Source organism: Paroedura picta, chromosome 7, assembly GCF_049243985.1.
Source record: "Paroedura picta isolate Pp20150507F chromosome 7, Ppicta_v3.0, whole genome shotgun sequence".
NCBI lineage: Eukaryota > Metazoa > Chordata > Lepidosauria > Squamata > Gekkonidae > Paroedura > Paroedura picta.
Window position 1 is genome coordinate 49200963 of NC_135375.1, and position 25742 is coordinate 49226704.

General features: G+C 39.4%; 1 protein-coding gene across 5 annotated transcripts in view; it reads left to right on the plus strand.

Annotated features, from left to right (window-relative positions):
• Positions 1-25742, plus strand: part of FER (FER tyrosine kinase) — a 165413-nt gene that overhangs the window by 6498 nt on the left and 133173 nt on the right. For all 5 annotated transcript variants that reach the window (XM_077347748.1, XM_077347750.1, XM_077347751.1 and 2 more), the window contains exons 2-10: positions 7422-7526; positions 8583-8849; positions 10447-10620; positions 11596-11695; positions 20532-20715; positions 21429-21566; positions 22398-22517; positions 23789-23911; positions 25043-25232. In XM_077347748.1, coding sequence (XP_077203863.1) covers positions 8637-8849; positions 10447-10620; positions 11596-11695; positions 20532-20715; positions 21429-21566; positions 22398-22517; positions 23789-23911; positions 25043-25232 — 1242 coding nt within the window. In that variant the 5' untranslated portion in view covers positions 7422-7526; positions 8583-8636. The remainder of the gene's footprint in view (positions 1-7421; positions 7527-8582; positions 8850-10446; positions 10621-11595; positions 11696-20531; positions 20716-21428; positions 21567-22397; positions 22518-23788; positions 23912-25042; positions 25233-25742) is intronic.

Sequence of the window (25742 nt, forward strand, 5' to 3'; positions counted from 1 at the left end):
GAAGGTGGGAGTTCTCTTGGTGTACTGTTTGCCCAGTTTACAAGCAGACTCCTTCTGAAGCTATCAGAGACAATAACTGAATGAACACTACATTTCCCTAGACTGTTGGTCTTGGGGGGATTTTAACTTCCTTGCAGAGACTGCCTTAGGTGATGTATCCTTAAATTTCATAACCAATTCAAGGGTGTTGGTGTTAACCTTCAAAGCCCTTAATGGTCTTGGACATTCATACCGATGGGACCACCTCTCCTGTTACAACCACCCACATTCCATTCAGTAATTGTCAAGGGGTCTCATGCAGATTCCTGACCCCGGAATGGCTTGGTTAGTTGTTACCAGGGGAAAGGCCTTCTCAGTTGTAGCCCCCTGTGGAATGTACTCTTGGAAGACACCTGCCACACTTGTTTCATTTCTGCAGGGTATGCAAAGCTTAATTGTTGAGGTTGGCCTTTGGAGGGTAACCACATGTTTGGGCTGTTTTAATAGTAGTATGGTGATAGGCAAGTATTTTAATGTTAATGTTTTGTATTTGTTTTATGTTTTTGCTTTATTAGTTTTAATGTTGTAAGTTGCCATGAGACCCTTCAGGTGAGTGGCAACTAAACAATTTAATAAATAAATAAAATATGTAATCTCATATTTGAGTTCCCTAAGAAACTTTAGATATGTGCCATAAAGACCCAGAGATTGTTAGTTTTTAATTTTTATAATGGGTCTAGTTGTTAAACATTTATTTGGTGATACGACCATATATGGTCATGTCGACTTGCCCTCCCAAAGGCCAATGATAGGCTTGGAGGGGGTGGGAAGTGGAGGGGTCCCTAATGGGTGTGTACACAAGTCTGCTCCCCAATCATATTCTTCAGAATTGTGGCACTTCAGGGGTTTCTTGAAGCCTGAAGAATGTTTCAAGAGTTTCTCAATGGTAAAAAAGTTGAGAAAGGGTGGGTAGAATGTCATCTCTTGTAACCTCAGTTTGATTCACTTCTTCAGACTCCCTTCCCCTATATAGTAGAATCATAGAGTTGGAAGGGACCTTCTGAGTCATCTAGTCTAAGCCCTGCATAATGCAAGAACTCACAACTACCAGCCTGCTCACAGTGACCCCAATTTCATGCCCAAGTGATCCCCCCCCTGCCCCCAAATCTCCAGAGTCCAGCCTGGCCTGGAGGAAATTCACCTACTGTCCCACGTTGGCAATCAGCAATTCCCTGGCTATGCAAGGAAGGGCCACAAGAAACAAACACTGACATAACCCTTCCTGCCCACCAGCTCAACCCCACAGTTTCTTCAGTGAATGGATATATGAAAAATGCATTTACCGTATTTGCCGGCGTATAAGACGACTGGGTGTATAAGACAACCTCCCCAACATTTCCACTCAAAATACAGTATTATGGGCCACTATGGGCAGCTATGTCTATCCCAACTGAAGTGCACCCGGCGTATAGGACGACCCCCCCACTTGGAGGCATGTTTTTCAGGGGGAAAAAGTAGTCTTATACGCCAGCAAATACTGTAGCTTCTCTACCATCTCACCCTCTTTAGCAATCCCTTTATTCCTTGTTCATCCAAAGGCTTCTGTGGCTGGTTGCCTGCTCTGGACATGTTTGAAGAAATGCTTATTGTTTGTTTTGATCCTCTTAGTAATCTGTTCCTCAGTTTCTGTTTTCATATGCATAATTAATATAGTTCTTTTGCCATACCCTGTACTACTTTCTGTTAATTTGGGTAGATCTTCAACTCTTTTAAAAAATTGCTTTATAGGGCTTTCTTGACTTGGATTGTTAACCATGCAGCCAATCTTTTAGGTAGTAGCGTTCTTAGAGGGGCAATGTGTTCTGTCTTGGCCTTCAGTTTGTTGTTTTTGCTGTCAAATCACACCTCAATCTTTAAGGTTTTCAGGGGAAGAGATGTCCAGATCTGGTTTGCCTTACTTTCCTCCTCATCATGACCTTGATATTCCTTGGAGATCTCCCATCAAAATGCCAACTACAGGCAACCTTGCTTAGCTTGTGAGATCTGATGAGACGGGGCTACCTGGACTAGCTATTAAAGAGTTGTCAGATATAGTTTAGGGATTTGACTCTCTTGTCTTTTTCCTCAGTTTTGTAACGCTCCCTCTGTTTAAATTAACTAGTTTTCTGGACTTTAGGGGTAGTTTTAAATTGACAGGAATGCAGAATTTAATGGCATAGTTGCACAACTCCTAGGATCTTAATATCAGGTTACACTCAAATTATAGTTGCTACTTGAGATCCGGAAACGCTGATTTTTTCCCCCTGCAGGTTTACACCTGATGCTCCATTACATTCGCATAGGGTTGTATCTTACAATACCACTGTAAAGTTGTAAGGAGCTTTCTGCTGGAATAAGAAACTGCTTCCAAATCAGGAATGCTCTGAAAAATGGCATTGTAGAATTCAACTGAGTGTTTTGGAAATGCTTTGTGTGGAAACCATGGTGATAAATCTGTGAGGCATGGCTGATTTCCTTGATATGAATTGGCTGTCTATGCAGAGAGCTATTGGACATACAGTCGATAAGAAAGTGGCAAGACAGGCTAATTCCCTGTGTGCAATTTTCCCTCTTTCAGTGTGTGTGAAAGTAGCTTGCAGTGCCACTTTTTATCCAGGATCCTCCAACTCCATTTATGGAATCAAGTAGCCAGTTTTTGTAAACTATGATGTTTATTTCTATGGCAGTTTGAAATGGCAAAACTGCAGGTGCCTCAGGCTTCTGACCTTTCATTTCTAGTATGTAAACAATGGAAATGAAGCTGAATATGCTTTCCTTGTGAAAGGGAAGTGGCCGAGGTTCTGTACTATACTAAACTGAAAAGCAGTCATTATAAAAGGCCTTCCAAGTTTCTTCCTCCCTCCATCCCAGGACATTTAGCTTACAGATGAATTGGTGCTTTGTAGAAGAGAACAGGAAAGGCCAGGTTAGAGAAAAAGCCTTGCCAGGGTGAAGAGAGCCTCATCTTGGCATTTTTAGTGTAGTGGTTAAGAGTGTCAGTCTAGTATCGAGTATCTCCACTCATGCCATGGGAGTTCACTTTGGGCCAGTCGCACACTCTCAGTATAACCAACCTCACAGGGTTGTTGTGAGGATTATAAGGAGGGAAGAATGATGTAAGCTGCTTTGGGTCCCTGTTGGGGAGAAAAGCAAGGTACTGATGAGTCAATAAATGCACATAAATAAATATTACCTACCGGGTATTTGAATGCTAGGATTATAAATTCTATTGAGAAATCCTGATATGAAGCTGGATTATGAGAAGCTGGTGAGAATAGTTAATTAAAATTAATTTGGCAACACTGCTAAAACTGGGGTATTCTAGGAATTGGGAAATGAGGGAAATTTTTGCTTTTCATTCATAAAACTGCCTTGGAGGACCTGTGACAGGGATGTGTGTACCAGACAGTTTGATGAAAATGTTTACTCAGTGTGTGGCAGTGGTGAATAGTCCATGCTGGAGATTATTAGAAAAAAAGACTAAAAATAAAATGACCAGTATTATAATGTCCTTGTATAGTGCTAGCTGCTGCTCCGTTTGGAATGCTATGCACAATTCAGATTTGGAAGTGCTGCAGAAGGAGGCAGCTGGAGCAGCTTTTCTGTGAGGAAAGCCTGAAATGTGTGGAACTCTTTAGTTTAGGGGGAAAGCTTGCCGATTTGGGGCAGGGAACAGCATGCCTCTCAGTCGCATAATACTAGAATTTTGGGGCTCCAAATGAAGTTTTTGAACAATAGGTTTTAGACAGACAAAAAGTGATATTTTACATGACAAGTAGATACAGTAGACACAATGATGGCAACAAGAGGGAATTAGATTAACGGAAGACCAGTCCATCAATGGTTTCTAACCCTGGTGAGGAAAGGGAATGTTGATACACAGAAGCCACAAACCTGTGTCAACAGTACGCAGTATCATTCACTGTTAGGAGCCTTAATAACGTATAGTGTCTTAAATTAGTTGTTATGGATATAATATCAGTATTTCAGAATAGATTTTGTATATTCTAGACTGTGTTTAGGTTGCCTGACTGCCTCACCCAGACTGAGAACAATTTTACAGAACCACATGAATATTAGTAGAGGACAATGGCTTCCCAATTTCACAACAGAATAGCCTGAAAGTAAGGAAGAAAACCACCTTTCTGCCATTTCCCACTCTAAGGACTTGTTAGCTTTTGTTTTACACCAGGGTTAAGAGAGGACAGCCAGTCTGGGCAGACATAAGTGACCACTAAGAGATGTTTGACAAAGTCATAAGGCTCGTTATTCTGACTTGTAACAAGTAGGGAGCCCATGAAAATGGTGAGATCAGATGTTATTATTAAGAGGAATTAGCCATGTCCAGCCAGCCAATAATCCAGCAAGCATTTGGCAATCCTGGCTGCAGATATGAAAAGTCGTGGTCCTATGAATAATTCCCAAATGGGACATTGAGGAAGAGGTGTGTTGGAGGCAATTTTCATTGTCTACATTAACTCCTGAGTTGGGATTTGTGTCAGGAAATTCCACAGTCTAAATTAAATCACTGTGGACTTGGAAGCCTTTAAGTAGAAACGCAAATGTAGGTATAAATTCTTCCTAAAGCCTATTGTTGGCAGCTGGATCCTTAGTACTTTATTGAGAGGTCCTGGGGGGTAAACAAAGACAGAAACTTGTTTCTCTCTGAATTTGCTGCTGTTTCAAATCACTGTGATGAGACACATGACTCCTTCCCCTTCTCAGCTGACTCTCAGACTTTGTAATTTTTTTTTTTTGGTCTCATTTGACTGGCAGAGAAGAACCAGTTTTGGCACCAAGATGTATGCTGTGACTTGCCTCGAGCCTCCGGGGATAGGCAAGGAATAAATCTAATAATTAATAACAATAATAATAATATAATAATAATAATAATAATAGATGAGGAATGGGGGCAGGGTGAAGACAAGTAAACAAAATGTGTGTCAAATGTCATGCAGTTGCTTCCAATTTATTATTATTATTTCCTGCCTCTCCCAACAGGCTTGAGGCGGGCCTTTATGGCTACCTTCTGAATTAACATTCTCAAATATGTCCTTTTGTTGACAGCCATTTGTTGCAACTGAGGGCTGTAGCTTCTTTTATTGAGTCAATCCATCTCACGTTGGGCCATCCTCTTTTCCTGCTGCCTCCAACTGTTTCTAGCATAACTGTCTTGGCTGACACACAAAAACCTTGAATAAAACATTGTTAGTCTAAAAGGTGCCGCCGAACTCTTAGTCAGCCCTTTCTAGTGACAGTTGGCTTCTTGTAATGTGATCAAAGAATGGTAGCCTCATTTTGCTTTCTTTTTTGAAAAAGAGACTTTCTGGGAAAACAGCTCATGAAGATGTGTTGGGTAGCTCAGTGAAAATGCTAGTTGGTGTGTGACCATGGGGACAGGAGAAGACAAACACTGTGCTAGGAGTTATTGGGACAGAGACCAAATATTAAATGGCCAGTATTTTAGGGACCTTGTACAGATTAGTTATGGTTTTTGAAATACTGATTTTGGAGTACTATGTACTGTTCTGGTTGCTGCAACTCAAAAGGTGCAAAAGGATGATCAAAAGGTTGAAGTACCTTCCTGCTAGGAAAGGTTAAGGAATTCAGTCCACTTTAGTTTAGGGACCAAAGGGGAGACAGGATAGATATTTATAGATCTGTGCATGGAGTGTAGAAAGTAGATAAAAAGAGTTTTTTGTTCTCTGCCATATTATTAGAACTTGGGGACACTAATGAAATTGAAGGTCAAAAGATTCAACGGTACCAAAAAAAAGTATTTCTTTGTAAGTCTACTTTGTAATCATTCTTGAGTTTTAGTGAGAAATTCAGGACATAAATGGTATATAATTGTTGGCCATTAGTTTTCATGGCTTTTTTAGTGGGCTAGATTCTTGGAAGACAGCTCCATCATTGGCTAGAAGCCATGATAACTGAATTAGATCTCCATGTGCATAGGCAGTTGTTGGGAGGCATCAGTTGGTCTTTTTTGCTGGACTACAAGGTCTATGGATCTGACTAAGAAGTGTTCTTATGTTCTGATGTATTGTTTAAGATGGAAGAACAAAATATATTGACTTCTGTCATGGGTAAAAGAGTAAACAATATGTCCAAAATCTAGATTTAAATAACAGGATTGTGAATCTTTCTAAATGAAACTCCACATATTTCTTAATAGAATACCGTCTCTTCTAGCGGTAAAAGGCAAGCAGTTCCTCAATGTGTGTAGGTTCCCAGTGCAGTGTTCTCAAGGTCTTCAAATGCCCAATAGTATGTTGGTCTTGAAGACCTGTTTCACATTCATTGTGTTGGAAAAGGACCAAGCCACTTCCATGAAGCTGCCTCTGTCTTTCTTAAGCTCCAAAACACTGCATTCAGCCTGTAAATAATATTTTGCTTACATATTTTAAACTCCCCATATCCATAGTAAGAACAAAAGTAATGCAAATTACGAATACTTAAATACACACAGCAGCATATATTTGGCTAGAATATGATCTTTGTAATACCAGGTGCATTGTTTTAATATACTAACAGTTTTTAGGAAGGAACTGTAGATTAGTTATTGGGAGCACTCCAGGTTTTTATTTTTAGCTTGAATCTACCTTCTCATTTTGGTTGGCTTTGACCAATTATATTAGGTGGGAAAACAGGTGTGATGACCCGTTTTATTTTTTGATGAAATGTACTGTGATGAGGCTTTTGAACTCAGCCTCACCCACCCCACAGGGTGTCTGTTGTGGGGAGAGGAATGGGAAGGCGACTGTAAGCCGCTTTGAGCCTCCTTCGGGTAGGGAAAAGCGGCATATAAGAACCAACTCTTCTTCTTCTTCTAATGCTGGGAGTGATTGAGGGCAAAAGAAGAAGGGGACCTCAGAGAATGAGATGGCTGGATGGAGTCACTGAAGCAGTCGGTGTGAACTTAAATGGACTCTGGGGAATAGTAGAGGGTAGGAAGGCCTAGAGCAGGGATAGTCAACCTGTGGTCCTCCAGATGTCCATGGACTACAATTCCCATGAACCCCTGCCAGCAAATCTGGAGGACCACAGGTTGACTACCCCTGGCCTAGAGTATCATTGTCCATGGGATCGTGATGGGTTGGAAATGACTTTGCAACTAACAGCAACAACTGTGATGTGGAATTCATACTCAAATGTTGCCATACTACAAGAAATTTGGGGTTCTTAACTGTCCATTCAGAATTGGCATGGTATGTTATATTGTTACTATTAAATACATATTGATTAACTGTATAGTTTGCATTTTGCTACTGGAAAAGATGACATCTGCTGAGACAGGTGCAGATTTCCTTTGTAAGGCTTCCAGTTGAAGCCTGGCAATACATAGCCTTTCCTTATGTGTGGTTGTCCAGCTAGGTCATACAACTTTTTGTTCTTTATAGTGTCAGAAGATATTGAGAGAAAAGAGTAATTTGAAGAGTTGACCAACGGCCACATTACCATTGTTGAAAGGAAGGAAAATTTGTCAGAACGAATCTTTTTGGAAGGTATGTATTAAGAGTTGTATTTTCCTGTTGTGAAGTCTAGTTCAAGGACAATTGTCCCATTAATTCGAGTGTGTTGTACCTAGAGTGCTTATTATTAGTAGTTATAAATAACTTGTGACAAAAGTCAACATAACTTGATAGAAACACGTGCGCTCTGAAGGAGTGTCAAAAACTTGTGTCACGTAAAAATATTTTTCCTTTGGAGGCTTGCTTGTCCTTACATTTTCTGTAATAAGCATGGTATACGAGCTAAAATGCATTTGTTCTAATGTACAAGAGGCTTTTTAAAATGTATGTATGAGCACACAGCTATAAATATCATATCCTAAACTGTGGTGGGTATCATTGCAATGGGTATCTTTAACTGGGGTACTGAATTCATTGCAATTTTCAAGTTGTCCCAACAATCACAAGAAAGAAGTCCTTGGGCTATTTTCCTGTTTCTTCCTCTTGATATGTTTGAGAGATACATCTCTCAATATTATTCTGGATAGTGTTGTAAAGCTCAACCAACGTCACCTTTGAATTCTATAAGCTGTCTTGGCTTTTCCACCGTTGGGCAGATATCCATACTTTGAGCCTGCAGGCTTATCCATGTGGTTCATTGTTGCTTAATCATGGTCATAGGCTTTTGATGACTGTGCAACACTGAAGTCACACTGTCATCAAAGCCAATTATTTTGAAGTATTTTGGTGGTTCTGCTGTGTTGGATCTTTCGGCAGTGGAATATGCTATCATTAGTTTAATGGAATGTAGGATTTAACCCATAGGAATTGATTTGGATATGTTATTTCACTGGGGGCATTTTCCAGTTAGTAATTCACCGATGTGTTTGGACATCTGGCTGAGGGAGCAGGGCTGTGTAGTTTTCTGTGGGTGGGGGAAGGAGATGAGAATTAGAAAAAATTTCCAAGCCAAGACTTTCACTCCCCCCCCCCCCCCCGCAACAGTGTAGTTGGCTTTATTCCTCTTCATGGTTACAAGAAAAGTTGCATTGGAAAGTAGCATAGGTTCCTCCTTCAACACACTTCTGATTAGTTTTGTTCTTACTACAGATGTGCTGACCAGAAGGATCCCTCATTTGTAGCCCTCGAGAAATCTGGTGCCTTATGAATATGGGGTTTGGAAGTGACCTGAAGTATTCTCATGAAGCTTTGCTAAAACTGCAAGACTGGGAGTTGCGGCTACTGGAAATGGTCAAGAAATTTATGGCAACGAGAATAAAAAGTGACAAGGAATATGCATCCACTTTACAAAACCTTTGCAATCAGGTTGATAAAGAGAACACTTCACAACTGGATTATGTTAGTAATGTGTCTAAGGTATGAAAACACTATTTAGAAGTTGAACTGAGTAAACTAAAAATTGTAGACATGTGTAATGAACCCCAACAGCACACTAATGTGGAAATTGAAATGATACATTGCAGTCCTATGCGGACTTATTTTAGTCTTAGCCAGCTGAAATCCATGAACATATTGAAGTAATTCTGCATAGGATCACATTTTTAACATCCCAGGGGGGTACTGGTATTCTGATTTAATTTGGGTACTGATCAACTGAATCACTTTGCCTCTGGAGTCCCTCTAATGGTTGGTCTAATTAGTGGCTTTTTGTAGTCAATTAATTACTGTTTAGGTGAATCAGCAGTTCTAATAAGTACATTAATATTTTGAATAGTTTGAAGCAAGCTGCTGATAATCCTTAAACTGAAGGTTAAATTTATACATTTAATGTGCAGCTACATGTATTAGAATGCCTCATTGTGGTTTGTGCTACAAGCATCTTGACTCTAGTATTTGCTTTGCTTAAATTTCTGTACCAGTATTCAGTTCTAATACATTCCCTTGCCTCCAAACATTCAGTGTTGCCTGATAAGCACATAAGTGCAGAACCAAGACTGATAATGTTCACAGTACTCTAAGCACAAGGTGTCTCAGCCTATCAGTTTTTAAATCCTTTTAAAATTATAATATACAGAAGTAAAATGTTCGTATATGATAACTTTTAGGTTACCTGAAAGCAACTGTTGAAGTTAAACATGAACAGTGATGTAAAAAAAAGTGGTGTGTGTATGTGTTTGTAGAACAGCATCATAAAATAACACGAGGCTTTTTACCAACACCAGATAATTGAATGCTGCCTTAAATTCATGTCTCTTTGGATTAGATAAATTTTCAGTTATCCCTTCAAAGCATTTACAGCATATACCTACCCCTGATTATCAGTTGTGGGATCTTGGCTTGACAGTTTTGGTCACCTAGATCCTGCAAGAGGAACAAGATACGAGGAACCAGTAGCAACATCTGTCAGTATTTTAATGGTAGTCATTTAGGGTTAGAACTGTAAATGTCTGGGGGAAAGGGCAGCTGTGGCTGCTTTGTACTTATAGCCTTAGGGAGCACTGGGAAGAGGGCATGCCTGGGTCCTTTTGGGGGGGGGGGTTACTTCCTGTTGAATTAATGGAGACTTGGCTTTATGGGGTTATTTCTGTGTCTAATTTGAGAAACCAGAGACTGAAGAATGTCTTGTACACTTCTTTTCTGTAGCACAACATAATGAGATTGCAATCTGTTGACATCACCCGCCTGAGACCATATTTTCTACCTTTTTAAGGAAGTTCTTCAGTAGTGTGTCAGAGTATGGTGTGACTGCTACATAATTTGTGCTGGGTTATAAAGTGACTGGGCAATCCTTGTTCATACACTTTTCTTTCACCCTTGCACCACTCTTCAGAAATTGAGAGGAATTTATGTTCACCAAGACCTCCTAAAAGATACAGGTTCTTGAATATGCTAAACTGATCCATGTTTGTGGTCTCCTAATAATAAATACTTTCTGAAACTTGAACATTCTGAACATTTGTACCCACATACTATGTCCAAGCCGATAACAAATAAGATTCTATCTTTTTTCCAGTCATGGCTGCTTATTGTACAGCAAACTGAACAGCTTAGCAAGATAATGAAGTCACATGCAGAAGACTTGAATGCTGGGCCATTACATAGACTTACAATGATGATTAAGGACAAGCAGCAAATAAAGAAGAGTTATGTAGGTGTTCACCAGCAAATAGAGGCAGAGATGTTCAAGGTATTCACTTAATCATGCTTTGTTTTTAACTGAAAAGGTTATTTGACATTATTAAAAGCTTCCCATCACTAGTGGGGCGAACCTATTGGGACCTATTCTTGGTGACCCTCTTGAAAGCCAGAACAAGTTCAAGCCAGAGAATTAATCCGGGAGAGCAATTCTGTGGGTAAAATCTTTGAACTTCCGTCTAGGTGCCAGTTTTATGATGAAACATAATAATTTTGAAACTTTTCTAAGCATTACAATCTGAATTTGGATATTAGTAAACTTTTATAGGGAAATATTGCTCATTTCCATGTTAAACCATGAACAGTAATTGAAAATAGTGCTAAGGGCGGTGGATGGGTAGTTAACAAATGACTGTTAGATAATTAAATAATACTAGGCTACTTGGCAAGAAAAATAAGTCCGAGTTACCAAACTTGGAGTGTCCGGTTTTGTCTGAAGGAGCTCTTCTGAATGGGCAGTATGCATAATATTAGGATTTCTTTACCTGCTTTATGAGTCCATTCACAACATTAACAACAATGCCCTTTTTACCATACGTTAATAATTTTTAAACTCTATTTATTGTTTGGATTATACATATTAAAGGCATTCTTGTGTTCCTTTGTTTTACCATAAGCAGATGATGCAAGTATCACTTAGGATAGGGGTAGTCAACCTGTGGTCCTCTAGATGTTCATGGACTACAATTCCCATGAGCCCCAGCCAGCAAACACTGGCAGGGGCTCATGGGAATTGTAGCCCATGGACATCTGGAGGACCACAGGTTGACTACCCCTGACTTAGGACATTATACAGCAGAGGCTGACAAATTATTTTCCTTAGTAACACATCACATAAGTATCTGTAGCATTTGCATACCAATTATTGTATGGTTCAGCCCTTCTGCATTAGTCCCGCATATGTCAGTTGAGTGTCTTTTTATTGTCAGAGTGACAATACCTATTGTCTGCTTTTTTCACATGATAGGTAACAAAAACAGAATTGGAAAAATTAAAATCGAATTATAGACAATTAGTTAAAGAAGTAAATTCTGCCAAAGAGAAGTACAAGGAAGCTGTGTCTAAAGGTAGGTGTTTAATGGTTGGTAATATGAATGTTGAATCTGCATGACCTTTTCGAGTTTTTTTTCCATTTTCTGTCAAGTCACAATGATCTCATAGGGTTTTCAGGACAAGATACATACAAAGTTGGTTTGCTGTTGACTGGCTCTGAGTACTGATCGGGCTCGAACCTGTGTAACTTTTGAGTTCTGATGAAATCATGTTATCCTGGGCTGTCCAGATCATACTTGTGCATAATAAAAGCATAGTTAAAACTTAACTGGGACTGTTTATGCGCTAGCAATATCGTTCAGTTCTCCATTTTTAAAGGGCCAGCTTTTCCATCTGTTTCCATGTTAAAATTTGCCTGTCTGGGTGCAATTCCAATTACCATCTGACACTGTGTGTTTGGTGAATTCACGGTTAAAGCGGTTTCATTAGTCAAGGCACAGTCTAATCCAGGGCTGCCCATTGTAGAAATGCATGCATTTTGGGTTTTCCCCATGACCCATTATGCACGGGGGGGAATAACGCACATTCGGGGTGGAATGACGGCGACTAAAATCACAGATAACGCACAGTGCCGGCTGTAACCGGCCACAGCTTTGGTGCATGCCGCCGAAAAAGCCACGTTAGCGAAACATGGAAGAAAGCGCAGCTTCCGGGTGACCTGGGCGCAACCAGAAGCGGCGCCCGGATCGCCGCGTGCATAATCGGTTACTCTGGGTTTTCCTGCCGTTGCACCCCGTCCCATGCATAACCGGTGTGCGTCGCGTCTTCCCCCTCCGCGTTTTCCATGTGACCCAAAATCGCCAGTTCAGCGGCCGTGCATAACGGGCCCATGCCTGCCATTTTGAGTTGTTTGAGCACCCCCCTCTCCTCATTGCCATTTTTCGGTTTGCTTCTCTGCCTTCTGGGACAGCTTTCCAGATCTCAATCCAATGTTTTTGGTTTATATAAATTTCTAATTTTGGCTAAACTGGCTTTTCACTTCCCTTATCAAAGCTGAATGTGTGTGAATATTGTTGATATTTTCATTTATTCATTAGTTAGGATGTTTTTGAATGTTCCATTACAGGTTAGCCAATTGTTGCTAGATGCGTCATCTTTAGACTAAACCAGAGTTAGAATATTATGTAATCACTGTGAATTGGAAGGACTGCTTAAATTTAAGTAAAAGGCATATTCTATCCAACTATATATTTTAATAACTTTTAATACGTGGCCTTACGCTTGATTGTGAACTGATTTTTAAGAACCTCATGTTGCATGGAGGCTGTGGCTGCTGCTTAAGAGAAGACCAGTTTTAAGTTGTCTTAGGCTAATGGAATTAGTTTGGTGTTTTGCTACAGTATGGTAGCAGTAAAATATTGAATTACTGTATTTGCCGGCGTATAAGACGACTGGGCGTATAAGACGACCCCCCAACATTTCCACTCAAAATATAGTTTGTTATTACATTACATTACAGTACTATGGGCTACTATGGGCAGCTATGTCCATCCCAGCTGAAGTGCACCCAGTCTATAGAACAACCCCCCCCCCCACTTGGAGGCATGTTTTTCAGGGGAAAAGAGTAGTCTTATATGCCAGCAAATACTGTAGTTGATCTAAGTAAACTACTAAATAAGATGATAATATATTGGTTTTAACAATCGGTGTATTGAAAGTCTTGACCATACTGACAGATGTTCATTTTAAGCTTAGGCATTCAACTAGGTACAATTGAAGTGAATTAAGAAAAGATCAGTCTTAAACATCTTCATATGAATCAGTCTAGTGTTCATGAAATCCTGTGCTGATCTTGACTGTAGGCTGATGAACTTGGAAACAATTGAAACGTTTAGTCTGGCTTGTAAATTATTCTGTTCTAAATAGTAGCAGAAATATGTGTGTTGCATTACATTTGAATTATTATAAGATTGACATTGTAAGGAATGTAATTATCAAAGAATATATTCAAAGTGGATTCCTCACTTTTAAGGTATCACAAGTTAATTATTTGCAATTGTAATTAGTAGGATTAATGTTTACTGGATTCTTATGCAAATACAGATGTCATAGGAATGAAGAGGACTGTGGAGCACTGTTGAATTGTTCTCATTAAAGAAAGGCACAAATAATTGCATATTAATGTCCAACTAGCACAATTCATGGTTTTCATACTGGGTACTTTGTAATCAAAGAGTAAAAAGCTTTGAAAAAGGTTTGAAATATTTGTTACAAGAAACTTGATTGACCTCTTAGTGTACTGCTGTACAAACCGTTGTAGTCATTAGTAGTGGTAATGTATTTGTTTGTAATAATTTAACAGCTATGGCAATAATATGGGATGTTTTAGAAAGACATCACTGTCCAGAGACTTTTAAATACAGCCCTCAAAGACCAAACATGCTGTTAAGTCATTTGATGGCAGATTTAAGTCACATTGCAGCTCCTAAACATGTCACATTGTTTTTTGTCTGCCCACTTTATTGGCAAGCCCTGTAATGTTTAGTGATAGTAATCTCAGTGCAATGGAGAGTATGATGCTATGAATCACTGGTAGAACATCTGCTTGATATGCAGGAGATCCCAGGTTCACTCCCTGACATCTCCAGTTAAAAGGAATCAGGTAGGAGGTGATTTGGAAGACCTCAGTGTGAGATCCTGGAGAGCTTCTGTCAGTCTGAGTAGAACATGCTGACTTTGATGTACCAAACTTCTGATTCAATATAAGGCAGCTTAGTGTGTTAATGTAATGGTAAGTCAAAGACTATGAGGAGGTGATCTAGTGTTAGTGGTGTGAAGAGTGGGTTGTCCTACAATCTCTGTTTGATAGGTCATAGAGTAAATGGGTTGTACATCTGCTATCTTGAGGCCATTAGAGGGTACACTGAAACCTTTCACCTGTGCAGAGGCCTCAAATTCTGATGGGGTTGAATCTTTACCCTGGTCTACCTCCTCATGTCTACCTCATCTTTTCCCTGGTCAACCCTTCAACCATGCCCTTCTCTCCGAGCTAGCTCTATGGAGAGAAGAACAGCTCTGATAATGTTCTCCTTAGCTGTGGGCTGGAGGAAGTTAAATAATTCATCATAGTACTTGCAAGGACTTCCGTTGTTTTGTGAGGAACCATCCTATCCGTGGGGTGTTGCCTCCTATCCCTAGAAACGGTTTGTGATGGCCTCCTTTCTGGCCTGACCCCATCAAGCTGTGGAGGCATCATGGCTTTGATTTTTAGATTGCAAGAGCCCAAAGCTACAGTGTGCCCTCTTCTGTTACCTAGAGGAGCTTCACCCCAAAGCCTCATCAAACACTGTCCTAGTCAGAACTTCCTCCGGCTCTGGCCAAAGCTTGGTGTCATGTCATTTCAAAGCAAAATCGCAAGTTTTGTGACATAGTAATGAAAATATTTCAGTTTCATTTTGAGAATCCAGACAATAATAGTAGTGTTTAGCTGAAACATCTGGTAAGCAACCAGAAACTTGTGTGTGTTCAGATGAATGTTTGTGATGAATGTTTGGATTCATGTACTTGCAACCTGGATTCTTAAAAACAGAAAACATTAGAGGATTCGTGTATCAAGAAGAATTGTAACTTGGTGTTCTACATGACTTATTAGAGAGCCTTGATGCAGACTTGTGAACAATTATTTATACTACCTGAATTATAAAAATACACATCCAGTTTTTCTCAGTGCCTGTGATACTTTTATGTAAGTACCACTTCATAAAATGGGACTGACATTTGAGTTGACTTGAATAAACGTAGAAGAAACTTGGTGTACTTTTGAAATCGAAGTTGTAGGATTCCGGAAGTTTGTACTTACCCTCCCCTCCCCCGCCCCTGTATTTGCAAACTCTGACTGGGGGCGTACTTTTTATATGGTCATGCTCTTGCGTTACTCTTGAGTTCTTCTTGAATAACCAGTAGCTCAAACTTGTAGGTGTAGCATATTTGTAAACAGAAAAGTTGAATATAAATTCTGTGCTTTCCTTTAATCTGCTTGATCTAATAAACAGACACCAATTAAATAACTTTCCCCCACTGCAGCCAGTATTTTGAATCAAGAATAACTGTTTTATGAGCAAGTGGGTGAATAAATAAACAAACCTCTCATATTTTCTGGTAACAAAATATTTTTCAAGCAGTGTAGATTAATGCTTCATAAATATATTTTATCCATTTTTAGTTACAAATAAATAGTACTGCACCATCTCACCGAGTAAATATTTATTGACTTTAGAAAGCACTTGAAGCTTAGTAGTGTCCACAAATACTCAGAGATTTTGTGCATTGTTAATTGAATGCAAATGTACACATATTCGCTATACATTGTTCAGGTATACGTTTTCTATTTTAGGTTTTGTCAGTGTTTCAGTTTTTCGAGTTCCAGCATGTTGCAGTAGATGGAGCAATTCTAATCAAGTCAGCTTAAATGTAAGCCCCATTTTATTAAATGGGGCTTACTTCCATAAAAGTATTCTTAGGATTCCCCCCCCCCCCCCAAGAAGGTCTTTTAGATTTATCCCGAAATAACTGATTTACTGAAGCAGATTCCCAGTGAAACTCAGAGCCAAGTGCTGAGCTGTGTTTTTATACTTTAGTGAGTATCCCTTCTTGTGAAATGATGAAACCCATAGCAGTTTCCCCTAACAGCAGTTGTTAATCTTTTGAAAGAAAACTGAAAGCTTTGATTCTAGATTTTATAATGACTAGATTGTGCAGGGATGGTCACATTGTTTCCCACTGTTTGTTTCTGACTGTAAACAGTAACTTACATCTCCAGTTTGCAGTTTTCCCTTTTTGGAGTGGGTATTTAAACAATCTGCAGTTTTGTGCAGGCTTCCAGAAAGAATGAAGGCTATTGAGATTAGTGGGCCTTAAACATCTAATATGCAATCCTATTCAGCATAACCTTTTGGAACCCATTGAAGTCTATAGGTTTGGTCTGGAGTAACTCTCCACAGGATCGCAGTGTCAATTTGTATTTTAGTCCTAGCTTAATTTGAACTTAGTTCTGGGACCATTTGCTGGCTTGTATCTTATGTGTGGTCGATGAAATGTTTGCCTTCTAGAATGCTTCTACAAGCTGTGAGTCTCTTTTGAAGAGAGCAGAACTGTGTAATTGAATTTTGGGGGCTTATAATAGTTGTTGTGGTCTGGCATATTATGCACAGTCTGTTGCCGTAAACGTTAAATATTTACCAAGCAGTGATCGCAATAGAATTGTAATCAGATCTTTTTATGAACATCATAATACAGCTGAAGAGAAACTGGTTGTTTCCTTATTGACAAGCATTTACCCTAATTCATTCACTTACATTTTAAACATACAAAATGTTCAGTTGCTGAAGCTGAAAACAAGTACTGTTTACAGTGTGCTCTTATATTTCAGTGATTAAACAAAGTCTATGAGTAATTTGATAAATGAGTGTGTTAGAATATAAAACATATGATAGCGTGTTAAGAGTTCTGGGAGAGAGAAATCTATTATCATAAATGGACAAAATGTCATCTGTTTTATTTTTGAAGATTTACAATATTGTGCAGGGATCTCACAATTGAAGATGACTAGTGACAGTCCCTAAGTCTTGGCTGAAGGCAGTTAAAAATGTTATCCTTCAAGGCTGTCACAGGGACAAATATAAAATAGCATTTTAAAGATCTAAAGCAGTGGTTCTCAACCACTCCAATGCTGTGACCCCAGCTGCGGTGGTGGTGGGGTTGGCGGTGGCAGCGCGTGCATGCGCACAACAATTGGGCAGCGGGAGGCAGCCATTGAAATGGCTCTGCTGCCGCTGGCTGTCTGCCACCACTGCTGCCCTGCTGCTGCTGCCTCCCACTGCTGCCCCCGCGGTGACGGCAACCAACCTGGGGACCCAGAAGAATGGGCCAGGCAACCCCAAATGGGGTCGTGACCCCTAGGTTGAAAACCACTGATGTAGAGTAAAAGCCGATGGTACTGTAGGCAGGTTTCATTAAAATGGAGTTGAAACAAGGTGGGATAACCATTTGGGGCTGGTGTACTGATAACAATAGCAAGAGTCATGACAAGATCTTTTTCCTAGGGGCTTCTTGCATTCACTGTTTAATTCCAATTCAGTATCTCTTTAATCCACATCCTGTTTGCATGTGTTCCTGCACTCTGCACCTATTTTCTTTCTCAGATTTTCTTCTCCAAATAACAGAGTAACTGCATGCGAATAAGAAACTGGATTGCTAGGTGCCACTGGACTCTAAATTTGTTGTGCTGCTTCAGACCAACAAGGCTATCCACTTGAATCAGATTGCCAAGAGTATCCCCTCCCCCTTTTTGAGCTGTTGATTGGTTGTGCTAATTGGTTTTTGGCTTTCATTTCTGGGCTTCACATTTTAGGGCATTTTAGTGCTGCTTTCAGTTTGTTTAAGCTTCTGTGCCATGAAACCTTTTCCCCTGTGTTATAAGCCCCCTTTAAGTAAAGCGATGAGCATGAATGTCAGAAGAAGTAAAGACAAGCCATCCTTGCCTCAGGCTGCTTCCTCTTCCCTCCTCCCACTCAGCACACACTTCATGTGTGTGAGGGGAGAATGACCAATTCAGGCTAATAAAATCAGAGTCCAGTAGCACCTTTAAGACCAACAAAGATTTATTCAAGGCATGAGCTTTCGAGTGCAAGCACTCTTAATTGGGGATACCAGTCTCCAGGTGGGACCTGGGAATCCCCTAGAATTACAGCTCCAGACTAAAGAGATCAGTTCCCCTAGAGAAAATGGATGTTTTGAAGGGTTAACTCTCTGGTACTGTAATTGGGGATGCCAGCCTGCTGCTTACCTAGCCCTTCTTGGCATAGTCCTGGTGAGTGGCACACAGCTTGCAAATGTTCTCCCCCTGGAGGCTGGGGTGTCCTTGGTGTTTATTTCCCCATGATTGATGGGGCTCACAGACGAATGGGAGAAGCTAGGATTTCCACTCCATGCTGCCCAGAACACCCCTGGAGGCCCAGCCCTTCTGCAGGCCATTCTGTCCAATTTCCTTCCATTACAGAGAAAAGAGAAGAACGCTTCCTATCATTGCCTTGGGAACTTGCTGGCATCATTTGGGGAATGACCCATGGCTTAATGGTGAATGAAGCTGAAGTCTGTCCCAAGATTATTTTGGGGTGCATCCTTGCCCCAGAGTCCTGGTTGTTCTAGGGCAGGGGTGGCCAAACTGTGACTCTCCAAACTGTGACTACAATTGTAGTCCATAGACATCTGGAGAGCCACAGCTTTGCCACCCATGTTCTAGGGGTACCCCACTTTGGAGCAGCTGACCCAAGTACTAGCTTTGTACCGTAAACAGCATACATCTTCTCAAATAAAAAAATTAAAAATAAAAGGGAGAGTCCCCACCTTCCACTTCCCACCCCTAGGCTCTAGTGCCTGTTTTATTCCTGGATACAATGGGCTTTACCTCTAGTTAAAAATAGATGAATTACCTATGAATGTTACTTATTTAAGTATTTGGTACATGAGAACTATTCGTTACAGTCAATTGAAGTTATTGACTTTAGCGGGATCATGATTTACATAATATCTGAATTACCTTTTTGATTCAGATCAATACTTTTAAATACATTTTACTCAATGAAAAAGGTGACCCTCAAATTGGTAAGCAAATTTTAAAATATATATTTAATGTATGTTAACTTTTAAAGAGATTTTTCTAAATGATGTCTTAAAAAGACCTCTCTGATTTTGGAAGTATAGTGTTACGCTGTACATGGTTAAAACTATTCAGTCACTTCCTAACACAATAAGAAATGCAATACTATTTCTCCCTTTACATTTGAGCAGTTCGTATTTTTAGCTATACAACTTAAGACTGAATGTTGCTGTCTAGATAAGAAAAAAGTCCAAAGATGAATGGTAACAAAGATGTTGTTAACAGCTAGCAAAAAACCCATATATGTGTGCACAGGACTGTTCCTCAGGCTGTTGAACAAAAGAAAATAGATGGAAAGAGAGTTTGTTGGAAGACAACACGGTTTGTTATAGTCCTAGGATAGTAATTCAGGATGCATTTTGCGGAGTAATTAGTACAGTGCATCCCATACAAAAAGATCATAGATTGCCTGATTATGCCTTGGTGCAATGAAGCAATGGTCAATCAGTTATTCAAATCTGACTTGAGTTTTTATTGAAACTTCTGGGTTTGTGGTAATGTATAGAGCAGAAATAAAGAAAAGGGAGATTCACATTGGCTTTAGAGGGGGAATGTAGAATTTGCTTTGGTTAAGGATTTTCATTAGGTTATTTTTAAATGCCTATATTAGATGACAAGAGCTTCTTGTGGCACAGAGTGGTAAAGCAGCCGACATGCTGTCTGAAGCCATGAGGCTGCAAGTTCGATCCCAGCAGCCGGCTCAGGTTGACTCAGCCTTCCATCCTTCTGAGGTCGGTACCCAGCTTGCTGGGGGGTAAACAATAATGACTGGGGAAGGCACTGGCAAAACCCCACCCTGGATTGAGTCTGCCAAGAAAACGCTAGAGGGCGTCACCCCAAGGGTCAGACATGACCCGGTGCTTGCGCAGGGGATACTTTTACCTTTACCTTTATTAGATGTGATATAAAGATATGAAGATAAAAAGAAGCAGCTAGCTCAGAGGTCCAAATGTCAGCCTGTTTTGTATTCCAGTTAAGCGGTGTTTTGTATTCTAGTCAAGATGTATTCCTGCTGATTATGCAGTTTCTAATAAAATAAGGACACTTATTCCTATTGCATTCTCTAGAAGAGGGTTAAGAAGGTTAAATACGCAATGTCCTATCCAACAGAAATGCAAATGCTTTACTTAAATTCAGATGCTTGTGGTTGCTGCCTGTAAAATCATCATTGATTTTTATTGCTTTTGCTTCAGGAAAAGAGACTGACAAAGCCAAAGATCGCTATGATAAAGCCACTATGAAACTTCACATGTTGCACAATCAATATGTGTTGGCACTGAAAGGAGCACAACTACACCAACATCAGTATTATGAGACTACACTTCCTCTGTTCCTAGACTCCTTACAGAAGATGCAGGAAGAAATGATTAAAGCACTGTAAGACTCTTTCCTCCCTGTACTGTTCATCCTGTGAACTTCCTTTAATTCATCAGTTGTGTTATATTAAATTCTAATGTTTCTTTTCTGCTAAGCGATGAACCTTCTTTTCATGGAAGGAGCCCTTCTGTGAACAGGGGGGTGAAATCTTGCTGCAGAAGAATTACTTCTACAGAGAGGAACGTCAAGATACTGCCCCACTGCAAGCAAGCAGCAGTAGCAGCTTTTCACTAACATATGCTGCTGTTCTTGCCCACTAGTGCCATTTTACAGTGGTCATAAACTATCATTAGCCTTTTAAATTACATGAAGGAATCAGATAGTAGTTGTCTGCGTCTCTTTTGCAACCTCTTCTTATAATGGGCCTGCTAAGGTAAATGAAATTGTACTGTGGATTTTTTAAAAAGAATAACTGCTTGTTCAGACATTCCACAATTAAATATTCTCTCTTTAAACTGCTGAAACTTTAATGCAGATGGCATCTTTAATCTTTGAAGTAAATTATTAAATTGGAATCCATCGTGTTCTCTCTGCATGTGTGTGGGGGGGGGTCTGTTTGGGCTTCTTATATCAACATTAGAGAGCAATGTTATTCCTATTTGCATAAAATTGGACCTTCCAGCCTTTATCTGTTCAGTGGTTTACTTTCCCCATAAGCCTTGGTCTGTATATGTTCTCATGGATTTGCTTATATGGTTTCCTTTTTTCCTTAGAAAAGGGATTCTTGATGAGTATAGTCAGATCACCAGTCTGGTAACTGAAGAAATAGTGAATGTTCATAAAGAGATCCAGACTTCTGTGGAACAGATAGACCCTGGTTCGGAGTACAATGGCTTCATAGAGAGTCACAGGTAAATTTTGTGTTTATTTTCTTCCCCTTTTAAATCTCTAATCTGTTTTAAGTATTAACATTGTTAAATAACAAATAGCCCGGCCCAGGGCCCTCTGCAGTGCAACAGCAAGGCAATAGTGTCCTTACCAAGAGACGGTTAACACACACAACTTATCCTGTTCAGTTGCTTTAGATGTAGACACCAGCTTGGGTAGCTGAAGGTGTGAACATACATTTCCTTTTCATCTGTTGAGACAATGCCACTTTATTTCCATCTCTTTTGTGTAGTGCAGTCAGTGTTTTTAAAAGCTTTATTGCTGTTGCCGATACACAAAGGCGTAAGGCAAGATATATGGGAGGACATGAAGAACACATAAAGTTGCATCCTTTGGCAGTTAGTGGAAGTTAGTTTTAATCAGTGTTTTGGGTGCTTTAGGTAGGGAGGCCAGAATGTTGTTGTTGTTTCTTGATGAGTCAATGCTGCAAGAATTGTTAGCTCATCTGAAGGGGCTGGATCAGGACTGAGTATATCAGCCTAAAGCTGTCCATTCTAGTGTGGAAGGCTGCATGTTCTGGCAACATTAAGGGTGCTGACTCATTTTCTTCTTCAGCAGAAATTCTTAATTACTTTCTGCTTTTGGCAGTAGTTTGTGTCGCACCCCTGGCAAATCCTGGAGAATGAGTTGGCCTAATAACGCAAATGGAATTTTATATCTTTCTGTTGTTGCATGGTCAAAAAAGCAGCAGAAAGTAATGTTATTTTGTGTATAGATGCTTTTTATTAAAGATAAGTTGCATAGAAAACAGAGGCCTTGTACATCTGATATTCAGCTGTTTTGGATTCCTAAAGGACACCTGATGTTGTACAACAAGAAATTGAGTTTGATACATCTTTATTAGAAGAAAATGAAAATCTTCAAGCTAATGAAATTATGTGGAATAATTTGACAGCTGAAAGTTTGCAAGGCATGTAAGTAATTTCAATATTCTTTTTCCTTATGTGACTATGCAATCAGACACAAATTCTGCAATTGGAACGATGCATATATGCTCTGGAAAACTATGATCATAATTTCTCAACGATGCAAATGCAGTCAGATGTATATCTGTGATCATCACACTATTAAAAAAGCAAGCAAAGCCAAACTATTTAGGTTGTTTAATTCTACCTTAAATTAATAGTACACTTAAATAGTGGCGGTAGAACATACTGGCAATTTGATACAGCCTTGTACTTCATGTTCCATTTGTCTGGTTCTTTGTGCAGTGTGATTTTAAAAATATAGTTCCAGTAATACATTTTAAAATTGTTAAAAATCAAATTCTATCTATTGACACTCAAATTAAACAGTTTGTACCATTTATATTAATCTTTCTTTCTCCCCATCCTGAAATTGAGAAAGACAGAAAAATAAAGTACCATTTAAACCCTTTCAAGCCTTCACAGATAATAGAAGGTACTTACCTTAAGTGTTTTGAATAGAAAAGATACAAATATTGAAATTTCTCCACTTAGTCAAGTGAACTCCCTTTATAGGATTAGTTATGTCTTATTACTTACCCTCTGTGTGTTCTTAGTCGTAGTAGGCTACCATATTATAAATCACTAATATATATTTGCTTGGGAGAAGAAATATTATTGTACGTTTCTGCCAAAACAGAGGCTGATTAACATATTCTGGAGTATTTCCATTTCTGCCATTTTCATACTTTCCCCCAACTCAATGAATTTATTGTAAAGGAAATTACCCTTATGATGCCTGTCATAACTAGCGAAGCATCTCAAGATTACATTCGTTAGCTGACATATAGTCAATACTTGTTCCCTTTGTAGTTTTCTGAATGGTTGCTGGTCTGTCTTCAACTGATTCATTTAGTTTTAGCATTTTTCCTTCAAGTGGGGATTTATAAATAATCACAACTATAATTGCACTTTTATAATCTGTTGAAAGATTATTTGCTTATGCTTTGTGTTTGATGGAACAGTTTAACAAACAAAAATTAAATTTAGCACAGAGAAGAGAAGCAATTGCTGAGGTACATCCTGGGACACAGTAGAGATCATCCTGAGTACTTTGCATTTCCTAGTATGACAATCCAACAGTATCTCTCAATAAAAGAGAATAACAATTTCTTCCATTTTAGACTCTATGCAAAGAAATGGAAAGAAGCAGATGCTAAATACAGTCAAAGCATATTTGTAATCAGAGCATATATAGTTTCTTTTAATTGAAACCATAGGTTAAAAACGGTAGTAGAAGAACTGATTCAGACACAGCAGATGCTTCTAAACAAGGAGGAACTTGTATTGGAACTAGAAAAAAAGATTGAAGAATCTTCAAAGATCTGCGAAAGGAAATCTGAGTGAGTAATAGAAAGATGTTCTATCTTGAAATTTTATCATTGGCTTTAATTAATATGTGAAAGCTTTTGAGGTAGTTCACATCTAAGCATGCCAAAACAGTGCATTTGAACCTCTTATGCTGCTTCTGGAAATTCTAGAATCATAGAATCATAGAATAATACGAGTTGGAAGGGACCTCTTGGGTCATCTAGTCCAACCCCCTGCACTATGTAGGACACTCACATCCGAATCGCTCATCTACTGTAACCTGCCACCCCCTTGAGCCTTCACAGAATCAGCCTCAGACTATTATTTGATAAGAACCTTTGTGCATAGTGCCTCAGTATATCCCTCCAACAGAGGTACAGATGGACAGCAGCCATCCAGAATTTTCTGATGCACCCCCCCCCCAGTAGGTCATTAAAGGTAAAACCTCTGTGTGCTTGCAAGCAGATTTGTTTTATGCCCGTTAAAGGGAGCTTGAGCGACTGCGTTCCTTAGATGTTTTGCAAGCTTGCCTTTCAACAAAGGGTGAAACCAGTCCTACATTAGAAACCTCCCTGTATACTGGTACTTATATCACTCTTCATTTTTGGGTGTGTCCCTCTTGTGTCCAGTTAATGACAGTGCAATACCATGTATACTTTCCTGGCCTTTCTCAATGTAGTTGAGATACAGAGGTGCCAACCTGTGTCTTTAACTCTTCTATATGGTGGCCGTCAAACTTTCTGAACTCCTCTCTTTGCCCATTCTTTCTTTCTTTCTTCCCTCCCTTTCCATCTTTTATTAGTAAATTATTAACTATACACTCAAGCCAGCGTATTCTTAAATTTCTGTCTCAAGGAATCTTCATACCTCACTTTGTGACAAGTATCTTGGATGTAACCTGTTTCTGACAATTATGTCTTAGGTAGAATGGTTAGAATGTGTTTTCTGATATTCAGGCTTGCTGAGAAAAATGCAAACCATAGAATATTTTTGTGACAGTTATTATTTTTACACAGTTTGAAGTATGTGTTATAAATAAAGATTCTTGAAGTATTCTGTGGCAGGCATTTGGGAGAAAATCACATTATAAATGTATTATTCTGCATCGTCTTGACAAAAATGCTTCCCAGTTCCTTTCAGAGCTAATTTTGCCTTCTTTTCAGTGTTGTGCTTCTCCTCAGTCAGAAGCAGGCACTGGAAGAGCTGAAGCAAACTGTTCAGCAATTAAGATGCACAGAAGTCAAGTTTGCTGCCCAGAAAGAACTTCTAGAACAAAAAGTTCAAGAAAATGATGGGAAAGAGCCGCCACCTGTTGTGAATTATGAGGAGGATGCCAGATCAGTCACGTCTATGGTAAATCCTATATTTATTATTTTACAGCATAATGTTTTACCATTTGCAAGGATTAACCCAGCATTATGTTAGGGCTGGAGACACACTCTATTCTTTTACTATTGCTCCTTCTCCTAAGTTGTTTGAAAATTGCTTAAAAACCATGGATGGTAGATTGTTTTGTTATGTCCCTTAATCACAGACTTTCATGGTCCTGTTTTCTGCTTGCAAGACACTAAAAATGTGGCTACCCACAGACACTGCTGGAGACTCTACAGCAGTAATGAAACATACTGATGTTTGAGTTAAAGTAACATGTTTGACATGATAAGGCCCCTTCATTGGATGTTAAAAAATCTTTATAACCCACCCTTCCTATATAGCTTAGGGCAGGAGACAAACATGATTAAAACAACAGTTAGATAAAATCATAAACAATTTATCATCTGAATTACCCTTGACTAGTTAAACAGAAAAACGGGTTCAGAGTTCTTGGAACAGGTCGTCCTTCAGTTTCCAGTAGCATTTCTG